General features: G+C 58.1%; 2 protein-coding genes across 4 annotated transcripts; both read left to right on the top strand.

Annotated features, from left to right (window-relative positions):
- The first annotated feature begins 1,867 nt into the window (after positions 1-1,867).
- Positions 1,868-12,701, top strand: PRMT1 (protein arginine methyltransferase 1). Of its 3 annotated transcripts, XM_081216225.1 has the most exons (11): positions 1,884-1,973; positions 4,200-4,253; positions 4,816-4,917; positions 5,691-5,846; positions 5,988-6,051; positions 8,108-8,250; positions 9,127-9,214; positions 9,301-9,416; positions 10,306-10,456; positions 10,764-10,885; positions 12,230-12,701. In XM_081216225.1, exons 1-11 carry the CDS (start codon positions 1,938-1,940, stop codon positions 12,311-12,313), a joined length of 1,116 nt encoding a protein of 371 aa, XP_081072351.1. In that variant the 5' UTR covers positions 1,884-1,937; the 3' UTR covers positions 12,314-12,701. The 3 variants fall into 3 exon arrangements, with proteins under 3 accessions (XP_081072352.1, XP_081072351.1, XP_081072353.1); XM_081216226.1 differs by lacking the exon at positions 4,200-4,253 and having other exon boundaries at positions 1,868-1,973; positions 12,230-12,696; XM_081216227.1 differs by lacking the exons at positions 1,884-1,973; positions 4,200-4,253 and adding an exon at positions 4,462-4,580 and having other exon boundaries at positions 12,230-12,699.
- A 1,470-nt stretch (positions 12,702-14,171) lies between these two features.
- On the top strand, positions 14,172-15,127 carry ADM5 (adrenomedullin 5 (putative)). The gene is made up of 2 exons (XM_081216236.1): positions 14,172-14,493; positions 14,689-15,127. Exons 1-2 carry the CDS (start codon positions 14,423-14,425, stop codon positions 14,942-14,944), a joined length of 327 nt encoding a protein of 108 aa, XP_081072362.1. The 5' UTR covers positions 14,172-14,422; the 3' UTR covers positions 14,945-15,127.
- The last annotated feature ends 733 nt before the right edge of the window (positions 15,128-15,860 follow it).

Below are 15,860 nucleotides of genomic sequence, written 5' to 3' on the forward strand. Positions count from 1 at the left end.
ATAAATTAAGGGGGAAAAAAAAAGTAGATATACCTGACAGAGACCTGTATCCAGAATCTGTAAAGAACCTTTATGATTTGTGAATAAGAAATCAACACTGTTTGTAAAAATACACAAAGACTTGAGCAGACACTTGACAAAAGAAAATATACAAATGGCCAATAAGCACATGAAACCATGCTGAACAACACTGGCCGTCAGAGCAATGCAAGTCACAAACAGGAGATAATCTCTTCATACCTACAAGAGTGATTTTAAAAAAAGTGATTAAAATTACAGACTGATTTTATGACGTGCTGGAGGGGATGTGGAGCACTAGAACTCTCTTGCATCACTGATAGGAATGCAAAATGGTAAAACACCATGGGAAACTTTTGGGCAGTTTCTTACAAACATACACCTAGGGGACTTCCCTGGTGGTCCAGTGGTTAAGACTCGGTGCCTCCACTGCGGGGACCACGGGTTCGATCCCTGGTCGGGGAAGTAAGATCCTGCATGCCGCATGGCGCAGCCAAAAAACCAACCAAACAAAAACAAAACAAAACAAAAAACCCATACACCTAGCCTATGACCCTGCCATGTGCTCCTAGGTTTACCCAAGGGAAGTGAAAGTGTACGTCCACAGAAGGACCCGGACATGATCGTTCATAGCCACTTTATTCATACCAGCCCTATGAAAACCACCCAGATGTCCATCAACAGGAAAGTGTAGTCCATCCATACAATGGAATACTCCTCAGCAGTAAAAAGGATTGGACAACCATTATATGTGACATGAACGAATCTCAAAGACATGCTGAGGGACAGACACAAAAGAGCACATACTGTATAATTCCATTTATACGAAATTTTAGAAACGGAAATGCTGCACTATAGTGACACAAAACAGAAAGTGATTGCTTCTGGGGTTGGGTGGGGGAGGTGTTGACTAGGAAGAGTCGTGAAGGAACTTTCTCGGTGACGGGATACATTCCACAAGTTGCATTTATCTTCATTCAGCTAGTAACTTTTTCTGCAGGTCCAGGAAAGCTTCCTGGAGGAGGTGGCGACTAAGCTGTGCCCTGACTGACGTATAGGAGTTGGCCAGACGAAGGGGGTGGGTGTTCCCGGCAGGAGTGGGATTTGGCAAAGGCCAAGTGGCTTGAATGGAGTCACTGGGTTTAAAAAACTTGGAACAATTAAGTAGAGGGTTAGGGGTTCAATGCCTCGACGCCTGAGTCCTATTCCTGACTTGCTTCGGGACCCCGGACATGACCTCCCTCTCTTTGGGCCTCTCATTGCTTCAGTTTTCCCTCAGGAAAATGGGCACGAACTCCCTTGTTCCTCCTGGATTTCCCACAGACTGTGAGAAGCCACCGAATGGATGATGAGTGACAGTGCGTTTGAGCCAATCGCTGGAGCCTAAAGCCCTGCCTTCTTTTCTCGTGGGCCAATCGCCATGTTCTCCTTGGGGCCGGCTGCTTGGCGGAGGCTGGCCAAAGGCTTCGTGACGTCACAGATTTGATAAACCAATAGCAGCTATGAAGAGGCGGGTCATTTTGGTGATAGACAGCTCTATTTCAAGATGTCCGCTTAGCGCGGGGTCCGCCGGGAAGCTTTGAGGCGGTGCTGGGGGAGTAGGGGCGGGAACTCCCGGTAGATTTTGCCCAATCATCAGTCGCACTTCTTGCGACAGACGGGCAGTCTTTCCCATCCCGGTCGACTTATGGGGGCGGGGTTCGGCACGCCAGACTGGGCGGGCCCCTCGACTTTGATGGGCGTCTTCTTCACCCAATTGCTAAACGGTATTCCCAGACGGGTCACCTCCATTACCAATGAGATCTCCTGGCGGGGTCGCGGTGGGCGGGCCTTGGACCCTCCGGTATAAGGCGGTCCCGGGGGAGTGCGGAGAAAGGGGGGGGTCTCGGCGGCCGGAGGAGGAGTAGGCGCGGGTGAAGATGGCGGCAGCCGAGGCCGCGAACTGCATCATGGAGGTGAGCGCCTGGAGCGCCGTCAGGGGCAGGGGGCGGGGGGCGGTTTGGAGGTCGGTATTTTATGCCTCCGTCTTGGGGAAGGGGCTCTGAGTCCCTTGGGGACTGGGGCTGAAGGCCCCCAGCAGTACGGAGGGGGCGCCGCATTCTCCGGATCTGGAGATACCGTTTGAAGTGCGGGTTCCCTAGCTTTCGGGGGCCTGAGGCAGCACGCCGCTCCGAGGGTCTCCTGCCCCCTTCCACGTGGAGGAGGGCTGGGGGCGCTTCCGGCCTGGCCCCCACGTGGCCGCGGCGCGGTGGGTGGGGAGGTGGTGTGCCGTGCCCGCTGGCCCGGCGGGTTCCACGTGCGGGACAAAGGCCCCGCCCCCGGCCGGGGGAGGGGCGCCCCGGGGGGGCGGAGAGGAGCCTCCGACCCTCCTTCTGAGGCCCCCTGCCCCCCTCCCCGGGGATCGTGACAGGCACCTCGGGATGGGACTTACTTGGGGACCTCCGCGAAGTAAAGAGTCTCTTGGGAGAGGCAGTATATCTCGACTCTCAACAAATCCCTTCCTGGGACCAGGGCATCTGTTCAGGCATCCGTCCAGGTTTCGTGCACTCTTGCGTTGAGATTGTAGGAAGACGAAGGATTGGTTCCCTCCGGGCCCCCCTCCCACCCCCTGTTTCCTGTCCCTGGATTCTCCCCGCTTTGGGAGCTAGGGGGATGGGGCATGCTCCTGTGACCTCCCTCTGGTTGGTGGGGGGGCATCTAGCTGAAGGAGATCCTTCCGGCTTAGGCCCTGTGCACCCCCTTGTGGCCATTTCTGGGTGTGTGGGAGGGACATCTTTTTCATGGGGCGTGTCCCAAAGCCCACCTCCCGTCGAAGCCCTCCCGGGCGAGGGGAGGGAGAATCTGTACTGGGAAGGGGATGTGAGGGAATGGACGCAGCGAACTTTACCCCCTTCTGGAGCCCGTTCCTTCCCAGGGGCATTTGTGAGGGTAGGAGTTGACCTCCCCTTTCCTGAGGCCCTGTTTGAGGGTCCTGAGCCTGAAATGGTGTCCCGTGAGGTTTGATTCTCGTGCAGCCGTATGGGACTGGTTCCAGTGCTGTGTTTCAAGCGCTCTGGGGGCTTGTTTGGCGGTGGTATCGGCGGTGTTGAGAAATGCGCCCCGGTGGGAAATCCTCTCACCAGCAGCCCTTCTTAATCCGCGTCATTCACTGGCTTGGGAGGATAGAGGTGGGGCTTGGAGCCCAGGGGGTCATGTCTGTGATTTCACGCTTCTTGGAGCCTAGAGGGTGGTTACATCGGGAAAAGCTGTAATCTGATGGGGTCTCCCTACTCTCACCCCTTATCTTGTAGCAGTCTCTGGAATGGGAGGTCGGCTCCCAAGATGCATACCTTGGGGGGCAGCCCCTAGGGGTCATTCCAATGACTCCTATCCCCCTCGGCTCTCTCCTGGACCAGGGCCTGTGTGGGTGGAGGAAATACCTTCCCCAGAGGTTGCCCCAGGACTTTGCCCCACACGTGGGGGGTTTCAGGGCCTGGGATGATTGTTTGAATGGCGGGTAGGTGGGCTTGAGGGTCCAGGGTCTGGCCTCCTCCCTGGGATTCTACCCTCCTGGGCAGAGGGTGATAATCGAGGAAGTTGGCTCTCACTGGTTTTGTTGGGGACTCCCTGAGTCCAAGGCAGGAGCTAGTGGCCGGGGTGCCAGCTCTGGTGGGGGCGTTTGTGTGCCACACCTCCTTTCTGGAATCCTCTCAGACGAGAGACTGGTTTGCAGAGGTGGCAGGTGCCCAGTGGGTACACCCTGCCAACCACCCTCCCCCAGCTACTCATGGCACCCCAGGATGGGGGTTCGTGTCAGGAAGTGTCACCTAATCTAGGGGGATTAGGTGATGAGGGGGAGTGACAGCTGGCAGTGCCTGTGTGCCCAGCGGGTGCCAGTTCCTCTGGCCTGGATGGGGGAGGTGTGTGTCATCTGGTGCCTGGCCAAAGAGGGGCAGTGTGGGTGCAGGCCACCATCTCTCCAGCCACAGCTGGGATAGAACCCCCCTCCCCCCTCTACTCCCCACCACCCGCCCCGCACCCTTTTAAAAACAGCCTTGCCTCTTTATTTGTCCACTCTCCTCAAAAAAAAAGCAAAATTGTAGGAAACACCTCCTTCTCCCCCAAGAGCCGGGGTCCCCTGGCCTGGCCCTCCCCTAGTCACTCCCAGTAGCTAATCCTTTCTCCCTGTTACTCTCTCCTAGAATTTTGTAGCCACCTTGGCTAATGGGATGAGCCTCCAGCCGCCTCTTGAAGAAGTAAATATCCTTTTGTGAGACCCTTCCCCACATATACATATCTTGTCACACATCAGGCCCTTTCTAGTGGTCTTAACTATGATCCCTCCTGCTTCAAATCAGTTTACCCTGTGCCCCGGAAACACTTAGTACAAACTCCCTCCAGGTTTGTGGCCCCTATCTGGCCTCCCCCAACACTGTGGCTACTTCCTTAACTCCATTTCCAGCCCCCCTTTGTCCTTCCCTATGTCCGTCCCCATTCTGCCTTCCCCTCTCCTCCCCTCCCCAGCTGTGGGCTGAGCTAGAGACGGGGGCAGAGAGACTGGAGAGATGGTAGGCGTGGCTGAGGTATCAGGGGTGCTCTCCTGGATGGTGCTCTGGTGGGGGGTCCTGGAAGAGGAAAATAGGGTGTTAGGTTTGGGGGTTCCTGGGAGAGGCAAGATGGCAGGCGGGGGCTTTAGGGTTGCCATGGTACGGTTTGGGAGGGTGGTTCTATACTCCAGGGAGAAGTAGGGACCTGGAGGCTTTAGAGTCTGTGGGGAGCCCCCAGGTTTGACCCCTGCTCCCATCCGCCCCCTCCCAGGTCTCCTGTGCCCAGGCAGAAAGCAGCGAGAAGCCCAACGCTGAGGACATGACGTCCAAAGATTACTACTTTGACTCCTATGCTCACTTTGGCATCCACGAGGTGAGTATGGACAGACAAGCTCATAAGGCTGCTGAGTCTTCAGGGGGTTTAATGTTTGGGAGGGCTGGAACTTAATTTCCAACGCATGCGCACTGCCTTCCCTGGCAGCGGGCCTCCCCTCTGCGCATGCGAGGCTCACGCTACGGGGTCGCCTCTCCCAGCCGTTGCCTTCGTTGCCTTGGAGACAGGTTAGCCTGACTCTCTGCCAGGCCCCTCTTGGGAGGCTGGGGTGGGAGCGCGCATGTGTGCCTGAGACTTCGGCCAGCGTTCAGGGCCTGCCGGTCTCTGCCGCCCTCTAGTGACCGGCGGCGGGATTGTCCCCCAGCTGCTCGTGCCCAGTGTGCTGAAGGCTTCTCGACCCTTTTGCACGCGATGGAGGCTGAGGTCCCAGAAAGCAGCTGGGATGGAATTGTGAAGACTTTTCTTTTTTTAATTGTTATAAAATATACATAACAAAATTTACCATTTGCAAATACGCGGTTCAGTGGCATTAACTTGCTGAGGACTCTTTAAAGCCAAGGCTCACAGGGGCTTAGGTGGCAATGGTAGAACCTGAGGTGGCTGATATGGGAGTTGAGTCCACCCAATCCGATTTTACAAATAGGGAAACTGAGGCGTATGGAAGGGAAATGACTTGTTCCAATGAGACTAAAGCAAGTTTGAGGTCTGAGCTCTAGCTCTCGAAACGGTCAGTGTGTTGGAGGCCAGGGCACCCTGTTTTACAGCTGGGGATGCAGGCCCCCTCATGATGTCTTTGTACCCACCCCCTCCAGGAAATGCTGAAAGATGAGGTCCGCACCCTCACGTACCGAAACTCCATGTTTCACAACCGGCACCTTTTCAAAGACAAGGTGGTGCTGGACGTGGGCTCGGGCACGGGGATCCTCTGCATGTTCGCTGCCAAGGCTGGGGCCCGCAAGGTCATCGGGGTGAGTGTCCTAGGCAGCGGGCGGGCCTGGGCCTGGGGACGGAAAGGGGGCCCCTTGGGGCTGAGGGATTGGGTGGAGGGGGATGGGGACTGAGGGTGGGACTGGGGGGGCTCTCACCCTCCCTTCTTCCTGGGCCCCCAGATCGAGTGTTCCAGTATCTCTGATTATGCGGTGAAGATCGTCAAAGCCAACAAGTTAGACCACGGTGAGCCCAGGAAGAGAACGGGTTTGTGGGGAGGGAGTGGGTGGTCCCAGCTTCCCCGGGGCCCTCGGCAAGGGGATGGGGGCCGCTGAACTCAAATTCAGGCGTTCCTCCTCCGTGGACTCTGGGCTGCCGACAGCCCAAGAATCCAGCCTTCTCAGAACCCACCACCTGACAAGTCATCTTAGAATCTGAGTGCAGAAGTCGAAAGCTCAGTGCCTCAGTCTTTAGAAAAGGGGGGAGGGGGAGCGGGACAAGAAGCAGTCTTTCGTTTTTTCAGTGAGTGTTAGAGTCACGTGGTTGGCATCTGAGGGCCTGTAGTAAGAAGTCTCCTACCTGCCTCTCAGCCGCCCTTCTCTGAGTGCAGCCAGTGGTCCCTTCCGGAGAAGTCTGTACCTATGAGCAAATATACGTGTGTGTGTGTTTCTACGTTCACGTGCGGGTTTTTGACACAGATAGCATTTTATACATATTAGTACAAGTCTTCTGCCCTTTGCTTTTTTCACCTGCTTATCGTGTGGTTTAACACTTTTCACGATGTTGAGAGGCTCTTGCTTTTTGATGGCTGCCATCATCTGTCCACACGTACACCAGCTTTCTTAACCAAGTCCCTGGTGACGAGCATTTAAGCTTCCTAGGTTTCCATCCCCCTACACGTAACGTCATTGTCATCTCATATACGAGCTAGTGTACCTGTGAGGTCCGTTCATAAAAGTAGGATCGTGTGGGTCAAAAATGGAAGTTGGGCAGATACTGCCAAATTGTCCTTCCCACCTGCAAGGGTTATGGGGCAGAGAACATGGGAAGATGGTGGGTTTTTCAGATGTGAGGGCTCTTGGCATTCTAGAAGCTGAAGGGATTTTATTAAAAGAGACTAATATAATGCGTCCCCAAGTACCCATCACTCAACTTTAAATATCTCCTTTTGAAGCAAATTCCGACTGTATAAGTACTGCTGCGTGTGTCTCTAATAGGCCATTTTAAAAGCATGACCTGGGCTTCCCTGGTGGCACAGTGGTTGAGAATCCGCCTGCCGATGCAGGGGACAGGGGTTCGAGTCCTGGTCCAGGAAGATCCAACATGCTGCGGAGCATCTAAGCCCATGTGCCATAACTACTGAGCCTGCACTCTAGAGCCCGTGAGCCACAACTGCTGAAACCCGTGCGCCTGGAGCCTGTTCTCTGCAACAGGGGAAGCCACCACAATGAGAAGCCCATGCACCGCAACAAAGAGTAGCCCTCTCAGCTCAACTAGAGAAAGCCCATGCACAGCAGTGAAGACCCAACATAGCCAAAAACAAATAAATTAAAACACACACACTCACACTCTCTCTCTCTCTCTCTCTCTCTCTCTCTCTCTCTCTCTCTCTCTCTCTCTCTGTGACCTGGCGGTCCAGTGGTTAGGACCTGGCGCTTTCACGAGGCCGGGGTTCGATCCCTGCTGGGGGAACTAAGATCTCACAAGCTGCAGAGTGCAGCCAAAAAAAAAAAAAGACCATGACTATTAGTGGGAAAATCTTTTTTTACATTTTTCTTTTTTTTGAAAAACAAAACAAAACCCTCACATCAAGGGCTGACTTTTAATAGATTGCAGCGAGGGAGCTGCTCTGCTGAGTATGAAACCCTGACCCAGAAGCAGGTCGTCTACGAATGGTTTAGTAGCTTCCACACGAGTGTGCAGTGCGTGACGGGCGAGGGGTCAGCCGCCTTTCTGACCGCGCCTTACGTCCCAGGACGAAGGGCTCTCCGCGCCGGGCCCCAGGCCTGACCGTTAGTGGCAAAATCTTAACATCACCTAATACCTAATCCACGTAAAGTTTTTGCTTCTACCTCAAAAATACCCCATGATGAATGAATTTTAAAACTAAGTTAACAGGGTGTGGCTTCCGCTCGCGGAGTTCTTTGTAGGTGCCCCAATACAAGCCCCAGCCCTTCCTTGAGAAGACAAGGGCCGTCCCAGTGGGCTCCCCAGGCCCTGGACCATCCCCCATCCCCCTCAAGGGAGGCGAGCAGATGGGCCTCCTCTGGGCTGGTGGCATGTGCCCTTGTCTGCCCCGCAGTGGTGACCATCATCAAGGGGAAGGTGGAGGAGGTGGAGCTTCCGGTGGAGAAGGTGGACATCATCATCAGCGAGTGGATGGGTTACTGCCTCTTCTACGAGTCGATGCTCAACACCGTGCTCTACGCCCGAGACAAGTGGCTGGTGAGGCCCCCAGTGGGGCGGGAGCAGCTGATGCAGCCCAGGGTCCTTCGGCTGTTGAGCATATGTCAAGGTCTAGGCAGAAAAGGAAAACCATGCTAGGTATTTCCCACAGTGGCAGTGAATACAGGGGATTGAATACATCTCCTACACAGATGTTAGGAGGCCCACAGCCAAGACGGAGGGGAGCCAGTACTGGGAGCTAGACAGGGACAGGGAGATGGTACAGTGTCAGGAGAGCTAGTGCTGGGAAGGGAACAATAGCAGGGCATAGGGATAGGGAGGGACTGGGGGGCTGTGGTCCCAGGTGCTCAAGTCAGAGCAGGCCTCCCACGGGAGGTGACTGAGACCTGAACAGAGGATGGGAAGGAGCTGCGTGGGATCTGAGGGGAAAGGCACACTGGGCAGAGGATTTCAACCAGTGCATAGATTCTGGAGCAGGAGTGCGCCTGCTGTGTGTTGCGCAGTGGCGAAGTTGTAGTGGAATGGGGATCTGGAGGAGCACTGGGGGGCGAGGGGTGGAGGGACCTATGCAGATCTCGCAGGGCCGCGTGACCCCTGAGAGACTTTGCTTTACTCCTCAGGGGAGTGGGGGCGGGGGGTGGTTCTGAGGATCTCTCAGGACCTCTGAAGGACAGGGTCTGACTTAGATGCTCCTGGGAGCCATCAGGCAGCCATCCGGGGAGCAAACCGAGGGCTGAGGCTGGGGACCAGTGAGGGGGCCGCTTCAGGAGTCCACGTGGGAAATGTTGGTAGCCCACACCGGGGCGGGGGCAGGGGTGGTGTAAAGAGACAAAACGGGCAGGGAGACAAAATGGGGCAGCGTTGCCGAGGCCCCGCATCCTTCATGCCCGTGCCCTGCTCCTTTTCACCGTGCAGGCACCCGACGGCCTCATCTTCCCGGACCGAGCCACGCTGTACGTGACGGCCATCGAGGACCGGCAGTACAAAGACTATAAGATCCACTGTGAGCTCGGGGCCCAAGGAGCCCGAGGGGTGGGGCAGGCTCGGGGCCAGGTGCCCCCACGGGCTCACCCCTCCCCTCCTCCCCAGGGTGGGAGAACGTGTACGGCTTTGACATGTCTTGCATCAAAGACGTGGCCATCAAGGAGCCCCTGGTGGATGTGGTGGACCCCAAGCAGCTGGTCACCAACGCTTGCCTGATAAAGGTGAGAGGGGGTGGGGTGGCTGGGTGTCCCGCAGGGTCAACCCAAGAAGGGCCAGTGCGTGGGACCTCAGTGCACAGAGTGCTTGCTTGCCCGAGGTCTTGGGAGCCTGGCGGATCTGCTGGAGGTGGCACTAGACGCCTGGAGAAGCCACTTCATTTAAAGAGCTTTGTGAGCCAGGCATGGCCCTTGGGTTCCAGAACAAGGCAGTGATGTGGGCTGGCCCTGTCCCCAAGGCACACCTCCTGGAGGGCACGTCCGCCCAAGGCAGGCAGCTAAGACCCCAGGCAGGGCCACCAAATGCAGAAAGCCCAGCGCCAGGAGTGAGTTTATACACACGTGGATCCCTGATAAAGACTACCAGCAGCCATCATTTTCTGAGGTCCCCCTCCCGACCCACAGTATCAGATCTTGCTGGGACGCTCATGGCGGGCAAAACTGGGTGGAGGAGGGAGTTTGTAGAGGGAGATGGCAGGGCAGACGCCCTGACTGGGCGAGCCTCCACGGCCTGAGTCAGGAGCCCCGGTTTTGCTTTGAGTGCACCGGGGAGCAGTCAAAGGATTTTAAGCAGGGATGTGACATGATCTGTTTTTAAACTGTCGCACTGGCTGATAACGTGGAGTAAAGGATGTGGGGGGAGAAGGCGGGAGCCACGGAACCCTGTTAAGATGCTGCCGCGTCGGAGGGGGGAATGGTGGCCAGGGGCAGGGTACAGGCAGTGGAGAGGGGAAAACGGGCGATTCTCTAAGGAACAGTAGTTGTTGTAAGAGGTCGAACTGTCAGATTCGGGGCTGGAGTTGGGAGAGCAGGGAACGGGATCCAGCGGGGCCCCCCCAGGTTTCCCCACTGGGCCGGAGGTCGGGGAGTGGGGCTCATGAGGCTCATCCCGCAGGAGGTGGACATCTACACGGTCAAGGTGGAAGACCTGACCTTCACCTCCCCCTTCTGCCTGCAAGTGAAGCGGAATGACTACGTGCATGCGCTGGTGGCCTACTTCAACATTGAGTTCACCCGCTGCCACAAGAGGACCGGTTTCTCCACCAGTGAGGCGGGGCCCTGGGGCGGCGGGGGCCCAGGGACCGTGGGGCATGTGACAGGAGTGGCCAGAGGGAGCCACGGGGACACTGAGGACCCGGGTTCTGACGCCGGCTCTGCCAGCTAACCTGAGCGTGCGGTGCCTCTGTTTCCCTACCCGTGAAACAGCCCCTCCCAGGCTTGACAAGGGTGAAGGGGCCACAGACACCACTTAGTCGGTAGTCACTGGCCGGTGGGGTGTCCAGGCAGAGGGGAAGGTGTGGGCTGGGAAGGTTAGGAGGCGGGTGGGCCCGGCTGACCCGCCTCGCCCGCCAGGCCCTGAGTCCCCATACACGCACTGGAAGCAGACGGTGTTCTACATGGAGGACTACCTGACGGTGAAGACGGGAGAGGAGATCTTTGGCACCATTGGCATGCGGCCCAATGCCAAGAACAACGTGAGGCTCTGGGGGGGTGGACTCGGGCACCTCTCCCTGTTCTGGGGCCCCAGCACCCCTCAGCCCCAAGCCTGCCAGCCGGCCTGGCTACACTCTGCTCTGGCCTCATCTGTCTGGGGGCCCCCCAGGTCTGTCTATGGACCACAGTTTTATTGAGCACCTACTAGAAACCAGGGGGCCCTGGGGCCCCAGCGGTGATCAGGCTGAACCCCCGCCCTCCTGTTCTAGACACAGGACAGTCACGTGGTAAATGCTGGTGGGAGGTGACTTCTGTGTCCAGCTGGGAAAGGGGCCGGCAGGTATTGGAGCAGGTGGGGCCGGGAGAGGGAGAGCTGACAGGATATCCTCGCCCAGGTATGGGGGTGAGGGAAGGAAAGGAGGGCCGCTTCTTCCCCTGCTTTTTTCTCCTGAGTATCTGGCAGGACGGAGCTGCCATCAGCCTGAGACACGGTGGGGAAGCAGGTCTGGGGCAAAGTCAGGAACTTGTGCGGGGCCAGTGTGGGTGCGCCCGCTTTCTAAGTCAGGGATATGAGAACCGGTTTAAGCAGCTATTCTCAGCCAGGGATGATTTTGCCCCACCCACCCATGTCATTGTCTGGAGGCATTTTGGGTGTCACAACTGAAGAAGGGGTACTGCTGGCATCTAGTGGGTAGAGGCGGGGGAGCTGCTCTATCTGCAGCGCACAAGATAAGACTCCCCCCACAGCGAGGAGTGGTCCAGCCCTAGATGTCAGTAGTGCAGAGGTGGGGAAAACCCGAACTAGAAACTGAAAGCGACCCAGAGAAGGAGGAGGAAGCTGGGAGCCAGGGGTGAAGTGCAGTGAGGACTGAGGGCAGAAGTCTTTGAGGTCATTGGTGACTTTGCCCCAGTTTTTCCATGGTGCTGGGGGTGGCGGGCACAGGAGGGTTGGCATCCAGGGAGCCTTGGAGAGGAAGTGGGGACGGTGGGGTGGGACCACAGCTTTTTGAGAGGAGGAAGTTTGCTTCTTGTAAAAGAAGGAGAAAACCTGCTGATGGGGCTGGTTTTGATGGGAGAAGTCATGATGCAAGAGACAGCGGCTGAGCTCTGCCGCCCCACCGGGGGGGGCGTGGCTGTGGCTGGGTTCCAGGTGGGTTTGAGGATGTCATGTGGAGCTTCTCACGGGGAGTCAGGCGGGGTTCAACACAGATGCTGGGAGTGGGACCGGCAATGTGGGGTCTCCGGAGAGGGTGTGTAGACAGCTGGGGGGCTCACGGCACCTCAGGTGGGCTGGGGTGGCCACCCCTCCCTACCGCACCCCCGCTGGCCTCTGTCTCGGCCTGCCCTGTCCCAGGTTCCCCCTCACGCCCGCACTCTCCCCACAGCGCGACCTGGACTTCACCATTGACCTGGACTTCAAAGGCCAGCTGTGCGAGCTGTCCTGTTCCACCGACTACCGGATGCGCTGAGGCAGCATCTGGCTTCTCCCCCCCCCCCCCCCCGGCCGGGCCGGCCCTGCAAGGACCCGGGGGCTGCAGCGTTCTTAGGCAGTTTCGGGGCTCCCCCTTCCTCTCCCTCCCTCCCACAGAAGGGGGTTTCTGGGGCCTGGGCCAGGGGCGGTGGGGGGGGGGTTGCGGGCACATCGTGACTGTGTTTTTCATAACTTATGTTTTTATATGGTTGCATTTACGCCAATAAATCCTCAGCTGGGACGGCTCAGCTTCCTGGGGGCGAAGTGGGGTTGGGGTTCCGTCCTTAGGTGCTGAGATGCCAGGCACCCGGAGCGTGGGGACAGCGCCTGCTGGTGGCTGTCGGTCTCTGTCACCACTTCTGTGTCTCTGGGTCTTACTACACCTCCACCCCACCCCCGCCGTCTCTGGGGTTCCACAGCCCTGCTCTCAAGTCTTTGTCTCACCTGTGCCCTCAGGTCACTCGCAGGGCCTTCTCCACTGGCTCCCGGGGTCTGTGCCCCCCACCTCCCTCTCTCGGGCCTCCTGAGGCCCTGGCCCCTCTTGTCCCCACTGGCCAGACTTCTGCTCCCAGCTGCCCTGCTGGGCTGGGGGAGGGCTGGGGTGTGGGTTCCCGGCACAGCTGGGCCCTTAAGTTCCCCAGAAGGCTCTCTCTCCCGCCTTCCCCCATCACATACATTGTTCCTCTCTGGCTGTTTTTTCCTGTCCAGGAGGACCCTCCAAGGCCAAACCAGGGCTGACTGGCAGTGACTACTGCCCTGCCCTCTCCATCTAGGGAAACTGAGTCGGGGGTGTGGTTGTTGGAGGGGGATAGAGGTTTTTTTTTTTTTTTAATTTTTATTTATTTGTTTATTTATTTTTGGCTGCGTTGGGTCCTTGTTGCTGTGCGCAGGCTTTCTCTAGTTGCGCTGAGCGGGGGCTACTCTTCGTTATGGTGCGCAGGCTTCTCCTTGTGGTGGCTTCTCGTTGCGGAGCACGGGCTCTAGGCACGCGGGCTTCAGTAGTTGTGGCACACGGGCTCAGTAGTTGTGGCTTGAGGGCTCTGGAGCGCAGGCTCAGTAGTTCTGGCACATGGGCTTAGTTGCTCCGTTCCATGTGGGATCTTCCCGGACCAGGGGACCAGGGCTCGAACCTGTGTCCCCTGCATTGGCAGGCGGATTCTTAACCACTGCACCACCAGGGAAGTCCGGGGATAGAGTTCTTTGTGGGGGTGGGTGCCTGCTTCCTCCCCCAGCCTGGCTCGGAGCTCGGGGGGTTGCCACCCTCTGCCCCACTTTACGGAGATGCACACTGAGGCCCCACTACCCTGCTTCACAACTCCCCAGGGGCTGTCTGTTCAGCCCCTGCTGCCGACATGGTGTCTACACGTGCCTGCCCTTCCTTTCTCGAGTCGCTGGTCCCCCAGGTCTCTGTCCACACGACCTGGATCACCGGAGACGGAATCCCAGGCTTTTCTTTCCATGGCCCTCCTACACCTGCTTCAGTACAGCTGGAGCTCTAGGCCCGCCTGCACCCCACACCCGCCTACACCCCTTCCTCTTCTACCAGGAGGGTGTTAGGGCTCAGACTCTACAACTTCAGGTGGCTGTCTTTGCCACCTGTCCCAATTACCAATGTCCCACATTGCCCAGCCCCCTCTCTGGAAGTCGCCTGTCCCCTGAGACTTAACGCTAGTCGGGTCCCTGACAGAGATGTGGGTGAGTTCGCATCTAAGTAGCGTAGCGCTTCCCCGCCCCCACCCCTTTCCTGGAAGCCCGAAGCTGCGACGTCACTTGCAGGTGTCAGCTGCCCCGCCTCTCCTCTCTCCGCCTTAAAGGGGTCGCGTCTCCCGAGACCTCCCAGGGGCGTAGATAGCACCTCGGCGGGACCCGTGAGGGCTCCGTGGCTGCGGTGCGGGAGGTGGGCGTCCGGATCCTAATCCTGCCCTTCTGGCGTGGTGTGGCTCTTGGCCTCCGTTTTCTCGGCCTGAGAAGTGGGGACGCCCGGATTCCTCGCACTGAAGCAGGCGCTCAGGGGGCATTTTCCAGGCCCGGGAAGGGGGCGGGGCCGCAGCCCAGAGGAGCCGCTTCACCCACCGGTTTCTCGGACCCCGCCCGCCCCACCCCCACGATGACCGCCCACATCCTCCTGCTGTTGCTCCTCGCCTCCTCCACCCTGGGGGACCCGGACTCCGTGGGCAGGTGAGAAACGCCGGTGGCAGCGGGGACAGAGCCGGAGGGAGACCGCGAGGGGCGTGCGACCTCTCTAGGCGGTTTTCCGCTTCGGTGGAATGGGAAGTTGATCAGGAAACGCGCCCGCCAATCTGGGTCGCCCACAGGGCTCCATTTCTCGAGTGGATTGTTTGAACCCGCTTTTCTCCCACGCTCCATCCCCAGGCGGCCCCGGCACCAGGTCTCTCAGCAGCGCGGGCACCTCTGTTCACTGGGCACGTGCCAGGCGCACCGCCTGCCAGAGATCATATACTGGCTCCGCTCTGCCTCCACCAAGGAGCTCTCAGGGAAGGCGGGCCGCAAGCCTCAGGATCCCCACAGCTATGGGCGCCGCCGGCGGCGCGCGGCCAGACTCCCGCTGCGTCTCCAGGACCCCAGCCTGCGGCAAGGAGGCCAGCGCAGTGCCCAGCTCTCTGGGTGATGTTGTGCACATCTCTGCTCGTACCCTGGCTTCAGTCTACCCATCTGTGTATCGGGGCCGTGACCCCAAGTTTCTTTTCCCCTAAGTCCACCTCCTGGCCTCTCCCCAGGCTGCGACTGGGCTGGACCACGTGCACACAGGACCCAGCATGGACAAAGAATATTAACGTCCAGAGCTGAATAAAACGAGAGTTCCATGTTTCAGTCTCTGGTTGTGCCCATTCTGGCCTCCGAATCTGAGCCCGGTCCCTGAGCCCCTCACCTTTACCCGCGCAATTTTCCCCTCACGGAAGTCCCTCTGACTAACTTGAATCTATTCTGCTGTAGCACCTCCACGCCAACTCAATCCCTGCAGCTGCATCTTCTGTGGGTGGTTTTAGTGGGCCGACCTGACCCCAAAGCAGTCCTCCTCCCTCCCCTGGGTGGTAGGGCTGAGATTCACTCTGGCTCCCACGCGCGAGGGCTGTGAGTTCCAAGCTGAGCTTCCTTCCTCAAAGAGAAAGAAAAGAGACAAAGAGTGGACTGGGGAGCCGAAGAAACTGGGGTTCGGAGGAGAAGGGCTGCGTAGAACGGGGGAGGCCCAATGGTGGAGAATCAGGAGGGTAGGAGTCTGTGGGCTGGGGATCGAACGGAGGGAGGGGATTGGACGCTGGGATTCGAAGGGGGCGGGAACTGAGCGCAGGGATTGGAAGGGGGCGGGGTTAAAACCTGGGACTTGAATACCCGGCGAGGCACCCGTTAGACAGAAATCCGGGTTCCTGGATGTTGGATAGGCGGAGGCGGACAGGTGCTCCGGAGGCCCATCGGCCAAGTCTTGGACTCATAGTCACTGAGAGTGGGCATATGCAAGTGGGAGGCTTGAGTCCGGCGCTCTAAATCGGGGGTCGGGGGGGTGTACTCGGGCTTGGTCTCCAGGA

This window comes from Mesoplodon bidens (assembly GCF_964165515.1).
Source record: "Mesoplodon bidens genome assembly, chromosome: 18".
Taxonomy (NCBI): Eukaryota; Metazoa; Chordata; class Mammalia; order Artiodactyla; family Ziphiidae; genus Mesoplodon; species Mesoplodon bidens.